Below are 18,109 nucleotides of genomic sequence, written 5' to 3'. Positions count from 1 at the left end.
GCTGAAGCGCAGACAGATGACTGTCTGTTAAAAAGTACTTGTATTTAAAACACTGTGTAGAATAATAAGTGGAGTAACAGATGTTTGTGCAGACACGTTACAGTATATGTTTCTAACACTGAAAACTTAAGTCCACTCAAATCCATTAAAATTGTGAAATTATAATTCAGTCTGATTCAGTTTGTACAGACAGCCAAATAAAACTGTTTAAAATACTCATTTTAATGTGGGTGAAGCTACAGTTCATAATAAGTGGGGGAGGGGGGGGAGATCTGCAGTTACAGAATATTTTGACTACAAATCAACCGTTTTAATAGGACCAAGTTTTTTGTTTTCTACTTTCGTGATTATATAAGTCGTCAACAACAACAACAACAACAACGCTAAATATTATGTAGCAAAACTCAAAGCTGTTTAATAAAGCACCTGATAAACAAGCAGCACTCTCCCAAGGCAGCTCACTCTGAGCATTATTTACTTTAAAGGTAATATTACTGTATTTCATGTATATTAACTTTATGTGTTTTTCTTTTTAAAGTTACTTGAAGACATTTGTAATGCAGTTAGTCAGGTCAGGGTAGCATGACAGATGTTTACTTGATTACACAGACATTATGTAGGACTAAGATAGGTAATGGATAACAGGTATCGATTTTAAATAACTGGACATGAATAATCTGAGCTCCTTTAATATTATAAAACAACATATTTCAAACTTACTAGACAGCTCTTTTGCTTGACAAAAGTGCCTTTAAAAGTTAGAAGAAAGGTAGAAATGTGAAATGTAAAAGTGAAATCAGGGGTTAAATGTGCAAACGCTAACTTTACAACATTAAAACTATATTGTCCATTATACAAAATGATACTGGAAGGCAGAGGTTAAACTTGAAATCTTTATACGGTGCATGCTTTCTATATTTTGAAAATACACATCACATTTGCAAGAATCTGCTGACAAGAAATTGTTCACCCCCCCCCAATATTTGCCCAACAAACCGTTAAACTGACATTGATGATATAAGGAAAAAATTTAATGGATTTATGATCCTATCTAGAAAATTGTAATCAGAATTAAACTTTTTGAGCCAGAAGGTATGGACGCACATGCAAACCTCCTACAAAAACAAAACAAAAAAAAAAACAACAACAATTTCTTCAGAAGTATACATTTCAAATATATATTATATAAATAAACAGCTGGATTCACTGCAATATCAAACTCTGCAAAGTCAGCTCAGCTTAAAGAAAAAGCAAAACATGCAATAAAGAACACATATGGCTTAACTAGAACCAAAAGAAAAATGCAGGAAATTTTTTATTAACTTCAAGACTGTGACCCTACCAAATCCCAAAAGTCTTCGTACAGAATAATGAACACTGAAACAGAACAGAGGACATTTATCCCCATGCTTGTGTTTCCATTCTAGGAAGTTCAAGACAGCTCGACATCAATCGCAGTGATAACTGTGTGGATCCAAAGGTCCTGATTATCCACTGTGGTGTCCACTAGGTAAACTGTCAACCTGCGCTCCCAAGGCTCACCTTTGACCTCCGACACATCTTGCACACTGTCCACCACTGCGACCAGTGCGCGATTCTCTACATGATTTCTGAATAACATCGAGGAATCCTCTGACCATTGGTGCTGTGTTACACCTGTGTGATCAGGAAAAGGAAACAACTAGTATGTGTACACCACAGATTTCATATAAAACATGGACATGTCTACTACAACACCCCCCCCCCACGGCCTTTTGCATTTTGGCTTCCACTATATTGATAGGTAGTAGTGACTATGTTTGGATGGATGATCTCCGTCACACCTCTCTGATCTTTCAACTAACAAAACCTCCAAATAGAACTCTCAGTCAGCTGGTAAGTTGCTTCTGATTTTCCTTGAAGCAGGCTAAAATAGGCCTTTGCAATTGCGGCGCCCAAACTTTGGAACAGTCTGCCTCTTCATACTAAGATCTCTCCAACACTCGACATCTTTAAAACCTTTCTGAAAACACATCTTTACTCACTAGCTTTTAATTTTGACTGAGTTTTTGTTTTGTTCTTTGTGTTTGTTCTACTTTTTACCTTTTTAAAATGTGCTTATAAATAAATTGATTGGATACTAAGTTGGGCTGTCAAGTTAAGTCACATGCAACAAGATTTGCTTGTTGAACACTTCTTTGCAAGCAGCAAGCAGTCCCATGAAGGACATTCCAGGTTTCAGATGGTAGCTAACCCTCAAACAGAATCTTGCTATTCCAATAGTAGACATAATTGTACCTAGGGCTGTGGGATATGACCAAAACCTCATATCCCGATATAAGACATTTATCGCCCCGACAACGAGATATCACAAAAATGTTACATTTTCTGCAAATTCTGTGAATCTCGGGCAACTCTATACTTGCGTGAAGTTTTTTCAGCTGGGCGTCGTGTACCTGGAGTTGAGTGTGTCACATTAGTTGAAAACTGCCACAATTTTCTTTGTATTTATTACACTGCGTGCTAGCGAGACAGAAGCTAAGCTCGCTGCAACATGGCAACTGCCTCAACGCTACCCGAAATTGAACCTCCCCCACCCTCATTCATATCTGGCATTTGGAACTATTTTGGTTTTCATGTGAAGTATGACCCTGAAGGTAAGCGCGTCATGGACAACAGTAAAACAGTATGTCGGATGTGCCACGCAATGCTCAATTACATTGGTGGGAACTAGTGCGTTAGCGCAGTTAGCTCGTTAACGTGTTGACGCCGTCCAGCCCCACACACGGGCGATCCGCGGTAGCTCGTTAATGGAGATTTGCGCCATTATGGCGTTAAAGTCATTTTAACGAGATTAACGCTGACAGCACTAGTGGGAACATAATGAATATGACTGCACATTTACGCCAACATCATCCTAGTGCAAAGACAAGTATAAGCAGACAAAGACAATAAGCACGCATGCTACAAACGTTACCCGAGTCATTTAGACAGCCGTTAGCACATGATTTTCCTTATGGGGACCTGATATGTTTAATATGCTGCTGAGAATATGCCCCAGAAGAAGCGTATAGTATAGCTTTTATTTTGGAAAGAGCCATTTCTGTAATAAACTCTCTTTTCCAAAGATGAGTGATTTATCGATCAGATAGATTTAATTTTTTATTATTTTTTTTGTTTCAGCAACATTAAATTTAAAAACTGTACTTTTGAGTTAAAATATATATTTATAATTTTAATGAATGACAAATTAAAAAAGGCATGAACATTTTTTGTGTCGAAAAAATATCGAACCGAACCGTGAATTTTGCATATCGTTGCACTCCTACTATCTATCTATATCTCCATCTATATGTAAAAAACCAGTGAAGCTGTATGAAGACAATAACTCACCTGCCAGTTGTGCAGTCATAGCCTGGAAGGGCAGCTGTCTGAACTCTTCTATTAAGGGCCTGATGAGCGTACTGTGGACCAGCTCATGCTTACCGTAGTCCAGCTGGTAGACAGACACCAAGCCATTGGAAAGACTCCCCTTCACCTTCACACGGTGCCAACTACATACAGGTAAACATCGGTTAAGCCATTGACCCTGACACAATAGCAACTTATTGATTTTAAACTGTGAACCTTGGCATCACACAGCAAAGCAGTTGAAGGTTTTCCTCCTAATATAAACTTATAAAAGAAGAATTCTTTAAGAATATCTTTTATAATTTTGGAGTCTCAAAAATATGCTACAAAGACAACAATGTGTTAGGGAAGGAGAGAGAATAAATGAAGTAGTTGATTTATTTCGGAAAAACTGACAGACCTTTAGCAGCCATGTGTCGACTTACTTTTTGTCTATTTTGGCAGCATAGATGTGTCCTTTCTGGATGGTGGTGGTTGGGTTGGTCTTCCCTGTCTGGTTGTAATAAAGCATCATCTCCCCCATCAACACCACCAGCTTATGCAGGTCATGCCAAGCCTGCAGCACAAAGTAACCAGGGTGGCATGCCACTGGTACGAACACATCTATATTCTGACCAGGCTGAAAGAAGAGGACAAGGAAAATGACTTCTTGGTACTCCAGCTTTTTTTGGGTCTGGAATTAAACCCATATTCTTTACAAATTTAATTTGACCATAATCTGTAAACCGATGTGAGAAATTGCTTGCTCACACACACACACACACACACACACACACACACACACACACCATACTTTGGACAAATTTGAACAGCAAGATTATGTTGAACTTTTAACTGGAAAATTCTATTCATTTTCAATGCTTCAATGTTACAGTTTTATTGTTGGACTGTAGTAGAGTAACTGCATGTTTCACCATGCAAAACAATTGTTTTATTTTAAACTAAGCCTTGATGAGCTTCAGTTTATTCTCTCTGAAACAAACCACTTTGGCTTCACCATGCTCCCCTCTAAACCAACTTTTTTCAGATTTGCTTCCCCTGGCAACAAAAGCATTTAAAAGGAGTGGTAGGGAGCAGTTTTGTGCTTAAAGCCAGGGCTGTGTGCTTGAGACTATTCAAGCACACAGACTATTCTTGCAGCCATCTTTTACTCCCAATAGAAGGTTATCTCATCTTCACGCACCAAGGGGAGATCCAGCGGAGGTGGCAGCTGAAGTAGTTGCGTCTGAGTTTTGGTGGTAGCATCCCCGCCCCCTGCTACGTGACGTAGCTGCGGTGAAGCCTTCACAGCGGGATTCGAGACTGAGTTGCTGAGAGACGACCTCTCCATCACAGGAGTGAGACCTACCAGTTTAAACAGCACCCCATTCAAAATATTATATTAGAGATTATGATCTTAAATAAAAAATAAAAGTTTCAGGTCAAATGTTGACTGCTGGTAGGAAGTATTTCAGACCCAGAATGTTTATGATGTGCACCATTACCTGTATTCATGTTGCAACTGGTGATTGTGTTGTTGTTCTGTATTGTGAGCTTCTTCCACAACTCTGACTGGGCCAAGTGATGGTTGATGCTCTCGTCCAAATGCTGACCGCCAACGCCAATGAAAAGATACATATAGACAAGCGTGTCCTTTGTGTCCTGGTTTAATTTCAAGATCTGAAAATGAAAAGAATGGTTAAAAGAATGCATGGACAAAATGTACAAATTGAGAGCTTAAATTTATCGTGACTGCTTTACACAGTTGCACTTTGGAGTTAACTGATATTTAACTGCACGTCTACTAATGAATCAAAATACGACAATCAGAAGTCTAACACACTGTTAGAACCTACAAGACCTGTGATTTGCCCTGTGATGTACAGCACTAATACAGTGCCAGCAGATCCTTTATTCTGTGCATTTTGAGTGAAAGAGCCAACACATATCATATTTGGTCCAACAGTCTCATTATCCATCAGAAGTTCATGGTTTGTGGATCGTTAGACCAGTGCTAGTAGATGCTGTCCATAGCTCTTCCACTAGCAATGCTGGTTATGGTATGTCTCAACAGTCAAATCTTTCCTGTTTAGAGATACTTCATCCCATTTACCTAAAAATTTGTCAAAAATCACTTCTTTCACACTGGCCATTATTCCAGAATGCAATTACAAGTTACTGTGCTTCAAAGTGAAGATTTTATTATCAGCAGCATTTACCAAGTCTATTTTTTGATGTAGATATTACCTTCATTTTACAGGCTTCAGAGCCCATAACAGCCTCCTTCACCCACAGAATGGCCTCTTGGCTCCAGTCACCCTCAGGAACAGGAAGGTCAGCTAGGCGACATTTAATAGCCTGGAGAAGACACAATTACAAACCTTTACATGTGTTACAAATCTCGTGAAGCCTGTCTGACCACTGATCTCTCCATCACCTAGAACAAACACAAGTAACTAACCTGTGGTGGGATGATAATGAAGTCTTTCAAAAGAAGAGGGGGGATCTCCCGAAGATCAGTGAGTTCTAGTGTTGCTGGGACACCAAAGTCAATGACAGAAATCTCCATCACTCTGTTACCGTACGTGTTGGTGATCTAAAAATAAAAGCAACAGAAGATGATGATGAAGAAGAAGAAGAACTTACTGGTCATGATTTTTGATATTCTCAAAATATTTCTTTAAATTATTTTTAAGTCTTCAAACAAATACATTGCCAATATTTGATTCCTACCTCAACTCTGGCCCATTTTTCTTTGTAGCGAGCTAGACAGAACTTGCCAATGAAGGGCCTAGACACCAGGAACTCAGATGTGATCTAGTAGGGGAGAAAAGAGAGGAGAAGAAGAAGAAAAAAAAAAAGAAAATCACAGTAACAGTGTTAGAAAGCTTCGCCCATTCCACAGGTGAAACGACAATTGCAAGGAACTCATATCTGAGAGAAGTACAAATAATGAATAAATCCCAGTAAATGACAGACAAGTGTCTGAAGTCTTTGGTGGGGATCAAATGCACTGTCAACGAGATAAAAAACAGGCACAAAAAAAAAAAAAAAAAAAAAAGGGGGAAGCCATTCGTGCTCAAAGGTCATCCTTAAGGAAAAACCTCCAACAAGAACTTTTTTTTTTTTTTTGTAAACTAGATGTTTTTTGCATTCATTGTTCTTTGTATTTAAAGTAAATGCATGCTTCTGAAAAGCAATTTAAACAGCCAATGTGAGGTACAACAACTGCACAAAAACCTCATTGTCCCTGAGGCCCAGTATGGGGAATGTATTTTTCCCCTCCTTATCTTTATCACTACACTCTGAGCTGTTTATAACTTCTCACAAAAACATGCCGAAAAATACAATCCTGCACACATAGTATGTGGAAATACCCTTATTCCACTGTCTTCCACTCTTCCATGAATGTATGTACTATAAAGTATTATATACCTGGGAAATGAAGTAGGCCTCTGTTTCTTCTAGTAACTTGCTCAGTCTTGCAGTTCCACGGGAAGGGAGCTGGCAGTACAAGGTGCCATCTTGACACACATTTGTGACAGACACATCCTGATAGGTAACATTTACCTACAGGCAACAGTATCATATTATACAATGCTGGAAGAATTCATCAAAAACTTGTGTGATGCAGCAATGATGATAATGGTTAGAGTCTCACACACAAAACAGTCTTTGCATTTTCATCTTATTTCTGGCCATTTGATGGGCTAAAATGAGTGCATTATGCTTCAATAAATGAAACCCAGATTAATTTATTGAAGCATAATGAACTCATTTTAAAAAAAAAAAAAAAAAGCAATTTTATTGCTACAATACATTAAAAAAAAACAAAAAAACAATGAAGATAATGAAAGTTTTGCTGCACTCCCGAAGTTATTTTTGTACTCTTGAATTTTTAAATCAAGTAACACGTGTTTCTCAGGAAAAATAACAAGCAGCAAGCTCTGCCTGAGGGCTAACAAATCACTTTGCCCCAAGCTGAATATAAAACTGCAGTTTCCAAACCACCCACATACACACACACCCCTACTGTAACATAAGGCACAATAAAGTACGGGTAACACAGCACCACTTAGTGGTTATGTTGAGTTTATAAGAAAAATATGAAAAGGGGAGGAAAATTATTACAAATCTAAGTCTTCCCCACTAGAACTAATTGTCTGACCACATTTTAATAAAAAAAAAAAAAAAGAAAAAAAGAAAAAAAAAAAGTATATCCTCAATAATATGTAAACCTACAGACAGAGGATTGTTCATGGTCTTGTCCTGTAGAACCTTCAGGCAGGCGGAGTTGATGTTGAGGTCGTCATCCTGTGAAGTATCATAAAGTACTGCTGTAGGTACTTCACTCTCTTGGCATGGCTCTAATGTTTCCATCAGCAGGATCTTTCCAACTGCCACATTATCCATAAGTGAGAGCACCAATGGATGGGAGCTGAATCCTTCTAGGCCTGACAGGAGGATAGTAAAGAAATGGAAAAAGATGAAGACAATGGCAAGAGCATCAGGGTAACAGAAACTCCTAAAAACATTTCCTTCTTTATCTAGAGATTGAGTTTGTTCTGTATAAAACAGTTAAACAGAATTTCCTAATGTTCTACATACCTGCAAGCTGAACATTAGTGGCTTGAAAGGGCAGGGAAAGAAAGTCCCTGTGTAGTTCCAGCAGATTTTTCATGTTAGTCTCTACAGAGAAGCCATAATCCATGTAGTAAACCTGACAGACACACAGAGAGGTTCTTTGGTTTCACATGTCTACGTATACACACACACACACACACACACACACACACACACACACACACACACACACACACGTTAAATATTATAAGACTTTTGGACGCCTTTTAATACACATTGTATTGTGATGGAGCTTAAACATCAGTCTCACGCATGTTGAGACTGAACTTAAAATAAAACAACAACAACAACAAAAACATACAGAGTATTAATTTTCAAAAGTAAGAATGCACTCTTTGCAAGTGTACATAAAGTTGGTTTAGTTTAACATTAGAACCACAAAGGGGGTCATTTGGCATTTAAAAAAAAAAAAAAAAAAAAAATCCTTTTACCTCTGTTAAAATAAAACCCCATCATCTCATATTCCTACACAGGGCTTATTCATCAAATACTGAATTTCTAGGGGTGCTGAATTTTAAACAAATATTTTGACATGAAAGATGCTATAACACGAGCCAGAGCTAGACAGATGTTATAGATAAATAAATGTATACGTTATAGTATTTAGATAAAAAAAAAAAAAAAAAAAAAAATTAACTGCCAAGGTGAGCATGGGATTCTGAACTAAAGCAGAGTGGGTAAGAGGTGGGAGTGTGCGAAACCAAAGCTGAACCCAACTGAGAGTGCACAGTATGGAGAACTAATCCAAGGGAAAGACATTTTTTTGTTGCAGGAGAGGTCAAAATTACACTTTCTGGCAGAGACAGAACAATAAATTCAAATTTCTTTGTATTGTGAGAAACTGGAGAAACCCATGCAAATACAAATATTCCAGTGTGTCAAGTTTAAAACACTTTCAAGGAAAACTATGCTGCCTATCTTAATTTGCGTAAGCATGCCATTTTCGTAAGCCACTTGTCCTTAAACTTGCATTTTTTTTTTTTTTTTTTTTTTTTAAATTTACATAGACTAACAGCCACACTATCAAACTCATCTTCTTCAACTAATTCTTAAGAAAGGGAAACAGTAGTATCATTAGATTTTAATCCATCAATGTGTGGGATCATCTAGACCAGCGGTCTCCAACCTTTTTTGCACCACGGACCGGTTTATGCCCGACAATATTTTCATGGACCGGCCTTTAAGGTGTCGCGGATAAATACAACAAAATAAAACTAGTGCCAGTACCGAAAAAAAAGAAGATTTATTCATAACACACGTGAAAAGACCCAGGAAAACCGAGTTAATGATAAAAATGATAACAAAATAACGCTGAAAACCGATAAAAACCATACATTTCACACCTGAGCCTCAACTTTCGCGGCCCGGTACCAAACGACTCACAGACCGGTACCGGTCCGAGGGTTGGGGACCGCTGATCTAGACTGAGAATGAAATAAAAAGAAGAGCTTTGAATGACCTTCAATATGCCTGGAGAACTCTTCCTGAGCACCACTTAAAGAAATTCCAAGAAACAGAGTTCAGTCTGTGTTAAAGAGTAACATGTGGGCATACCAATATTGACTTTCAAGTCTGTTCCAACTTTATATGCTTTACTTCTATTCATGTTTCATAAATCACTGCCACCATCTCCAATTTTCCCAGCAAAATATAGAGAAATGAGACATGGATCAAGACTTTTGGACAGTTAAATGCTCTTACACTTATAAAAACTGCCTGATGGTTTAGCCAAATTAAAAAGCTTGGCTCTATCAATATAATTTACTGAGACGCATAAAGGGGATTAAAAAAACAACAACAAAAACAGTGACATTGTGTGTCAGAAACTCTCAGGGTGACTAAAATTGTAGTGGGTGCAACTAGATATTTTAAATATAAACATTTAGGACTTTAAGGACTCATAAACACACTAGCACAGAACTATGGTTAAAAATAAATAATTTACCTTGACCTTGTTGGGGCCTGTGACCTCTAACACCTGTCCTCTGGCCATCTCAGCTCCATCCTCACCTCTGACAGCTACAAGCTGACCAACTATGGGATTAGACACAGGATGCTGAATGGAGTTTTGGCTGTAGAAGGTTTGCATGGCATCCTCCATTGCTTCCTGGGCGTTGGAGTAGTTCTCACCTACATACCTGAAGAAAGACAGATTTTCACTTCACTCTTCAATTTGTCATAACTTACTGTGGGGGAAAACATTTTTGTATTTTCAAATTAAATCCAAATAATGAAGGTTGCAAGACATGATTTTAGTCATAATAAATCACAAACAAACAAAAAAAAGACTGAATTGATATTATGTAATAATAATAATAATAATAATAATAATAATAATAAAAAATTGCATTTATTCACTCTCACATTCACACACTGGTGGAGGCAAGCTACAGTTGTAGCCACAGCTGGCCTGGGGCAGACTGACAGAAGCGAGGCTGCCATATCACGCCATCAGCCCCTCTGGCCATCACCAGTAGGCAGTAGGTGAAGTGTCTTGCCCAAGGACACAACGACCAAGACAGACAGAGCTGGGGATCGAACCGGCAGCCTTCCGGTTACAAGATGAACTTCCCAACCCCCTGAACCACGGTATGTTTATAACAAAAGGTTTTGGATTTTTCTCTTCCATTTTGTTGACTGGGTTTAAATTATTTTTTAGATTTAATAATGCATTAAGTACAAAAATGTCTGCATTAATAAAGTCTGTCTCACCTTACAGTAACGGCATTGGTGGTCTTGACTTCAGTAACCAGCACTGATGGGTATTGCACTGAGGGAAGAACTAAAGAGGGAGGAACCACAGGACTCAGGACCTTCAGACCAGAAGGAAGAGGATGCCTTATACCCTGCTGGTTTTCTCGACCGACTGTGGGTTTTATGTCTGCTCTGCTTGATTTGTAGAGGATGGCCTGATCACAGGAAAGAATGAAAACATAACCATTGTTAGAATCATTGTTGTTTTAGCTGCAAACAATCACCATTTTCACCCCTACAGTTTCTGTGTTACCCATCAGAACACCTACTGCCGTTTACTCAACTTATACGTCACCGACACTGCATCAATCTCTTACCTTCTTCTTGTCATGTGGCGAGGGGTACTCCACATTGCATATATCAAGCAAAAGAGACAAGTTGTCCAGCACATGCTCAGGGAATGGCACCTTGTATGTCTCCATAAAAAGTTTGGGCATAGCATGGGCCCACAGACCCTGGCTGTATTTGGAAAGGAGCTCCTTTATTTTCTGACGAACATCAGCTGAGACAACAGCACACGGTTTTGATGGAGGACATGGTGTAGAATCAGAAGTGGGATTGAATGTGACTTGTGTACAAGGGCTTTCAGGTGTTGAGGGACATGAAGAAAAATGTGTGCTGGTAGTGCTTAAATTGTTGAGCGATGCTTGTGAAGTGCTGGTGGTGCTCTTTAAAGGAACAGAAGATTTCTTGGTAGGCAGAGGAGGGTAGACCAGCCGGTCAGCTCGGTTGGTGGAAAGTTCCTCTACCTTTGGAAGAAGATAAATGAGACACAAAAAAGTGAACATCTTAAATAAAGCTGTTAAGCATACAATCAAAGACAGCAACACACCTCCAACTTACCCCATCTCTAACACCCTTCTGTCATTCTAACCCTCTCCATGACTAGGGCTGGGCGATATGACCCAAAATTCATATCTCGATATTTTTTAGCTGGATGGCGATATAAGATATATATCTCGATATTTTTTTAAGCCATAAAGTAAGAACAAAAAGAGAGTTCTTAGTTAAAGCTGTGTCCCAGATGTCACACAGGCACTTTTATTAACATACAGCACAGATGTACATGAAAAATTACTCAAAAATAAATTATGAGCATTCATTAAATAATAATGCTCCATAAATAAAATAAAACAATGTTGTTTTTGTGCATAACAAAGAGCTCACAATTGTGCAGTCAAAATGTAAACTAAAAGACGCTGAGCGTAATAACAAAGACAGACAGATTTCACAGCAGCTCTATTTCCAAGTTTTACTGCGTGACTGACAGCCTGGAGTTTGAAATCCACTTCATAACCACGTACGTCTCTTACAGGTGCTATTTATGGTCCTTATACACACACACACACAATACGGTAATATTATGTTGAAGCACAGTACGTATCACTCCGCGAGGCTCCTCGGTAGCCGTAATGCGCCGACAATCTATCAAGCGGTGCAGCTCCGTAGCTGACCAAAATCTTACTCAAACATTTTTGACAGATTGCTGAGCGCCGCGTACCACATAAAATCGGTTCGCGGCCATCAAGCACAACCAGAATTCATACATAAGGCGCGCTGTCAACTTTTGAGAGAATGAAAGGATTTTAGGCTATGCAGCCCGTAGGGACTAGCGCGGTTAGCTCGTTAGCATGGTTAGCTCATTAACACGTTGACGCCGTCCAGCCTCACGCATGGGGCGATGCGCAGTAACTCGTTAACGGAGATTTGCCGTGTCCATCTTGTCGCTGCCTGCACGTGAAGCGATGGGGGAGGAGGGGGAGTTGTGTTCAGTGAAGGATAGAGGCGAGGCGGAGTAATGTTGCGTAGAGACAAAAGTAGACGAAAAAGAGGCAAACTTGCGGCTCCACAACTATAAGTATAACGTAACATAGACTACATCGATATAAAGGATATTGTCACATCTTATATCTCGTATAAAAATATATCGATATGTTTTAAAAACTCGATATATCGCCCAGCTCTATCCATGACCTCCTTCACTAAATCCAGGAATCTTACATGTACTCCTGCCTGGCAGCTCCATTAAAATTCTTTGTCTAATAAATCCACTGTACCTCATTTGCACAATTCCAAACCATCTCAACCTTGCCTCAAACTTAGTCTCCTCAAACTGACTCATTTTTAATCTTGTCTATCCTGGTCATTCCCAGTGAAATTCTGAGCATCTTAAACTCTGCTACCTCCCTCTCATTTTATACGTGTGTATTCTGTCTTGCATCCAACTTTCTTCTTCACTCCAGTGCATACCTCCATCTTTCCAGACTCTCCTTCACCTGCTCGCTACTTTTACTACAGATTGGTGCTCACAGATGACATCCAGGGAAACTCCTACTTGACCTCATCTGTCAACCTGCCCATCAACACTGCAAGCAAGAAGGGGCTCAGAGCTGATCCCTGATGTAATCCCATCCCCATCTTGAACCCATCTGTCACTCCCATTACACACCTCACCACCATTTCAGTGTCCGCATACATATCCTATACCACCTCACATGCTTCTCCTTGCCACTCCTGACTTCCTCGTGCAGTACAATAGTTAGCTGGCACCTTATCATATGCTTTCTCTACATCCACAGAGACACAGGGCCTGTCTCAATATGTGTACTTGTGCATACTTGCGTTCTCGTGATACGTCATCAGTCGGAGACCAAGTACTGTTCCAATTCAAAGTACGCATCAAGCCGAGAACGCGAAAAAGTCCCGGATGTGTTCTCGCTCCGCCCGTTTTATCGAGCATGCATCGGTGGTGACTTGTGTGGACTTGGTACAGCTAAATATCCCAGAATGCATTTCGTCCAAAACGCAAACGCAGCAATGGCGGACGAGCGGGGCTAAAAACTTTTAAATATTACTCTTTCTGGGTCACAAAATAAACTTTTAAGTTATTTTCAAGCGAGAATGTAGCTGTGTAAGCTTCAAATATCTGCTCGATTTATCAAGATATCATATTTCAAAATGTGCTCTGATGTTTTTGGAGACGTCTGTGACCCGCCAGCTCTATAGCAGATAGCGAGGTTGAGGATCATTAGAGCCGACGAGAGCAGCGGACTCTCGGCGCAACATTTTCAACCCCCCCACGGTCTTTTCGCTACTCAGGTTAAACAAACCCCAGCAGCTGCCTATTGTATTGAGTGTCCACTAAAATATAAATAAAAGCATTCTAACATCTCACCTGCTTGTTTTTATTAAAACATACATGTACACTATTTTTTTATTTTATTTCGCTACTGAGGTTAAACATGATATATAAGTCACTTAGATCACTTCTAAAAGTTAATGTTTGGTTTATATGTTTGGTTTATTTCAGTGTTTTATTTGTTCCTGAGTAAATCGGTTTGGCTGTGATTAAAGTTAAGCTTCATAACATATTACTCAGTTAAATTAAGAGGGGACGGCAGTAAAAACTCCGGACCTGTGACATCATCAAGTACGCTGGTGTTCCAAATGTAGAAATCGTGAGTCCGTGCTCACGTTCTCGGCAAGTCCGTACTCCCGTGCGGTCTCGGCAAGTCCAGTCTCCCCGAGAACACGAGTGCGTACTTGCGTACTTAGAATTGAGAAAAGGCCACAGTGAAGCTCCTTCTAGTGCACTCTTCTGGCATGAAGCCATACTGCTGCTCATTGACTGCAACCTCTCTTAAGCTAGCTTCAACAACTCTGAGGCATAGCATTACTTTTTCCTTTGCTATAGGTCTGAAAACTAGTACTGGTAACGATTTCAACTGAAAATACTATCACTTCCTAAGAGTTTGTTAAAGAAAAAACTTGACTAAAAGTACTTTTTTTACAAGGCATCACGATACGTCCACAACCACCCTTACTAACCCTTTTTTGGCATTTTAAACTACAAGTTTTCAAAATAATTGATTCTGAGACTGCAGAACTGAGTGTGAAATTGAAAACTGTCACTGGGTTTACAACCTAACATAAAACAAGACATTAAAAAGAACAAAAAAACCCCAAAATACTCAACTTACCGTACACACGTGTGTCCATTTTACCATGTCCCTGAGCACCTGAGGATGGAGGTTCCGACTGAACGTATCACAATACAGTTCTGAGAGTTTTGACATCCACAGTCCACTGTAGTACTTCTCCAGGAGCTGACTTATTTGACTCTGCACCAGCTCCACGTCATACTCACTATCCTGCATGGAGGGATTTGAACGATCATGTGTTGCATTGCCACCTATGGGTTAAAACTTTCTACTATACCATATTATCAAAACTATGCAAAAATAACTAAAAGTTATTTTCTTAAACAGAAAGCATCTGATGTGACTTCAGTGATCAAATAGTTTAACTGAAATAGTATAAATATGGATTTTAAGTGTATTTTTTTTACTCAGAAGTATTAAGATTGTCCTGACCATCTAAAGAGCACTTTATATTCTAATATTGACAAAATTAACAGCAACAGACCGTACCTGGGATTGGCTGGGCATAGATACTCGCTGTAGGTTCACTTCTGAAAAATGTTTGACAAGATAGAAATTAAGTAAATACACTTTGATACAAGCCAGTCTCAAAAGCAAAGCACTGCTGTTTGTTGTTAATCTTTATACATATCCTGTATTAACTTCTTAAATCAATCATTAGCACTAGAGCAAAACTTTGTTTCATTTCAGATCCTATGATTATTGTGACCATGCATTGTTCTGAGCACTATAGCTGATAAAAAGTCAAACACTTCAATATGGTGCTGGTTAAACTGTCATCTGTGCAGCTGATTACAAGAGTTATATATTGTGATGCTGCACAGCCAAATTCACTTTACTAACAAGCTTGGTACTGTTTGTACTTTTCTTTAGTAATACATTTCTAAGCCTGACTTGAAAAGATCTAAAAATATGCCCAAAGAGCAGTTTAAAAGCAGATATATGCAAAAGCACTATATTTGTGTAACTCTTGTTATACTTGGATTCAACTTAGAAAGTTGTGCTATCAGAAGAAAAAAAGAAAAAGAAAAAAAAAAAAAAGGAAAAATCTCAAATACCTTTGGAGTTCATCAAGTTCTTCTCTTTCCTGTTAGCAACATAGATATCTTAAAGCACAATGTGATTTCATAACAATAAGCTGTCACTCAACAGTGATATTGTTTTTCATTCAATAGTAAGCTAAATAACTTGGCTTGGTGTCTCACTCAAATGTTTCTCAATTATTCTTTTCTTGGTTTTGTCACATTTTCAAAGCCATCAAATCTGACTTTAATGCTGATATAAGATTACTTGGGCCATGTTTTAGTTTAAACTAATATTATAACTGGAGTAAGGACACAGAATTTTGCATTCATGTAGCTATGATTCTTAAAGGCTATACATACTAAAATTACACAGTACATTTTTTTGAGGAGAGCTTAAGCTTAATTTGCCCACAAGTGTATCTTCACCTGTTAAGTGTAACACATGCTGGTTTTAAAGCTGGTTGAGGAGCTGGTTGTCGGTGTTCAACTGGTGTGATGGAGCTGAAACCTTGGTCCAACTTCCTAGCATTTGAGAAGATTATGACAGAGTGTGACAAAGAATTTCTGCAAAGCTGAAATTATTGTCTAACTATTGCTTATAATTCCTTGAATAAATAAGTAAAGCAGATATTGTTAACCTGTAGTCCCCTGAGGCACTGAAACCTCTATAGCCACCATAGGGCCAAGAACGGTTTTTTGGTGAATAACATTTACTATGAGCAGAAGGTTGGCGGAGTGAAGTCCTTGGCCTCACTAAAACCAAGGAAAGAAAAACAAACCATATAAATAATGACCAATGTTTCCCCACAGATACAGTGTATGAAAATCTGCCCAATCATTATGACATTAATCTTTTTTTTTTTCTCTGTCTAAGATGAGACCATGATTAATTAGTTGTTCCAACTAAGAAACACCTCCTACCATTGAGCATGTACGAGTTGGGAGGCTTGAATCTCATCTTGCAGTTCACAATCTGGGAGCGACCAGATTTCTTCGAGGTTTTCTGCCTGGCAACCAATTGAGCAATGTTGGCAGTCTCCTCATACACTGCAGCTAAGCACTGTAACTAAGGTAAAGATTAATAAAAAATTGTTTAATAAAAATTTCTAGCAGTTATACGTCTCCCAGTTCTTTGATGAGGCAGTAGTGTAGAGGGAAAACATTTTTTTAAACAATACACTCACCTGACCCATGCCGTACTCAAGTTTCACAACGGAGGGAATGCTTCTGAGGTAGTCCTCGAGCTTTGAGAAGCCCAGCTTCTCCAGTGGGATGTTCTCTCCACACAGTGACCGGTACTCCGACTGAAGGTTGTCAATTGACACGCCGTCTTTGCTGGACTGGAGGACAGCCCGCAATATCCTCTTGACGAACTCAGCATCTGCCATCTTGGCAAACTGAGACTTGCATAGAACTGAGAAAAAACAGAAAGCAAAACATGGTCTTTAAAAAAAAAAAAAAAAAAACAAACCAAAACCATAACATTGTAACAAAAAGGTGAGCTTCGACAGCACATTTCTTATTTTCAAAGAGCTCTGATATATTTTACAGTTTGGATACTTTAAAAATCTACAAATCTTTGGTCCCTAAGTTAACATACCAACACGTTTGGGGCACACTCATTATGTCCGAAATCTTTTTTTTTTTTTTTTTTTTTTCTCTCTCTCTCCACTCAGGTTCATGAATTTAGCCTGTAAAGGGAGTCACAGGAGTGACCAAAGATTAGGTAGGAGTTTCAGGTGTCGAAAACCTCACCAATAAGTTTGGTGTGTGAGATTTTGGTAGACCACGTTTGTATCATTGATGCAAAGAGCAAAATCTCAGTGCCTCATTACTGGACTCCTTTTTAATCCTCATGGAGAAAAATGGCGCAAACCGCGGGAGTTGGCTAACGGCTAACTGTTAGTACAAAGTAGCTCGTTCAGAGGTCGGAAATAGTCCTTCATTTCGGCCCACAGTTGACATAAACCATAAACCAGCGAAAAAACATCTATATTGCGCAATTAACATCAACTTAAATTTCGTAATTTTATCGACAGGGAGACGGTTAAAAGTTAATAGTACCTGCACCTGTTAACCAAACGCCTGGAAACTCTTCTCTCGCGAACTCAAAATCTCGCGCACGCCCACAACTCCCAGTAGTTAATTATCCTAAATAACGCAATTTTGAACCGCCTCATATACGTTTAAACATTACGTCGCTTTTTTTTTATTTGTCTCGTAAACATTTAACTAGCTAACACATATTTTCTTACATCACACAAAAAAGGTTTAATCAATTTTTTTGAAAAGCTGCTTTTAAGTGTTGTGGAAAATTTAAACATTTATCGCAGAAAAAGACTATTTCACTATTCTCAAAGCAAATGTTTATTGTAA

The 18,109-nt window shown here is 38.8% G+C and overlaps 1 protein-coding gene across 4 annotated transcripts; it reads right to left on the bottom strand.

Annotated features, from left to right (window-relative positions):
• Positions 1-879: 879 nt before the first annotated feature.
• On the bottom strand, positions 880-17,910 carry tdrd7a (tudor domain containing 7 a). Of its 4 annotated transcripts, XM_040004629.1 has the most exons (23): positions 17,521-17,781; positions 17,334-17,424; positions 16,918-17,147; positions 16,655-16,799; positions 16,372-16,486; positions 16,160-16,255; positions 15,767-15,795; positions 15,198-15,238; positions 14,748-14,918; positions 11,085-11,516; positions 10,726-10,922; positions 9,959-10,151; positions 7,978-8,089; positions 7,612-7,823; positions 6,805-6,939; positions 6,103-6,186; positions 5,831-5,965; positions 5,617-5,727; positions 4,875-5,049; positions 4,574-4,734; positions 3,816-4,009; positions 3,373-3,533; positions 880-1,656 (listed from the first exon to the last, which is right to left on the bottom strand). In XM_040004629.1, exons 3-23 carry the CDS (start codon positions 17,119-17,121, stop codon positions 1,433-1,435), a joined length of 3,327 nt encoding a protein of 1,108 aa, XP_039860563.1. In that variant the 5' UTR covers positions 17,122-17,147; positions 17,334-17,424; positions 17,521-17,781; the 3' UTR covers positions 880-1,432. The 4 variants fall into 4 exon arrangements, with proteins under 4 accessions (XP_039860563.1, XP_039860564.1, XP_039860562.1 ...); XM_040004630.1 differs by lacking the exons at positions 17,334-17,424; positions 17,521-17,781 and adding an exon at positions 17,804-17,910; XM_040004628.1 differs by lacking the exons at positions 17,334-17,424; positions 17,521-17,781 and adding an exon at positions 17,798-17,891.
• Positions 17,911-18,109: the final 199 nt, after the last annotated feature.

The sequence above is a fragment of the Simochromis diagramma genome, unplaced genomic scaffold (genome assembly GCF_900408965.1).
Source record: "Simochromis diagramma unplaced genomic scaffold, fSimDia1.1 OVJJ01000487.1, whole genome shotgun sequence".
NCBI lineage: Eukaryota > Metazoa > Chordata > Actinopteri > Cichliformes > Cichlidae > Simochromis > Simochromis diagramma.
This window is presented reverse-complemented; position numbering and strand designations above follow the sequence as displayed.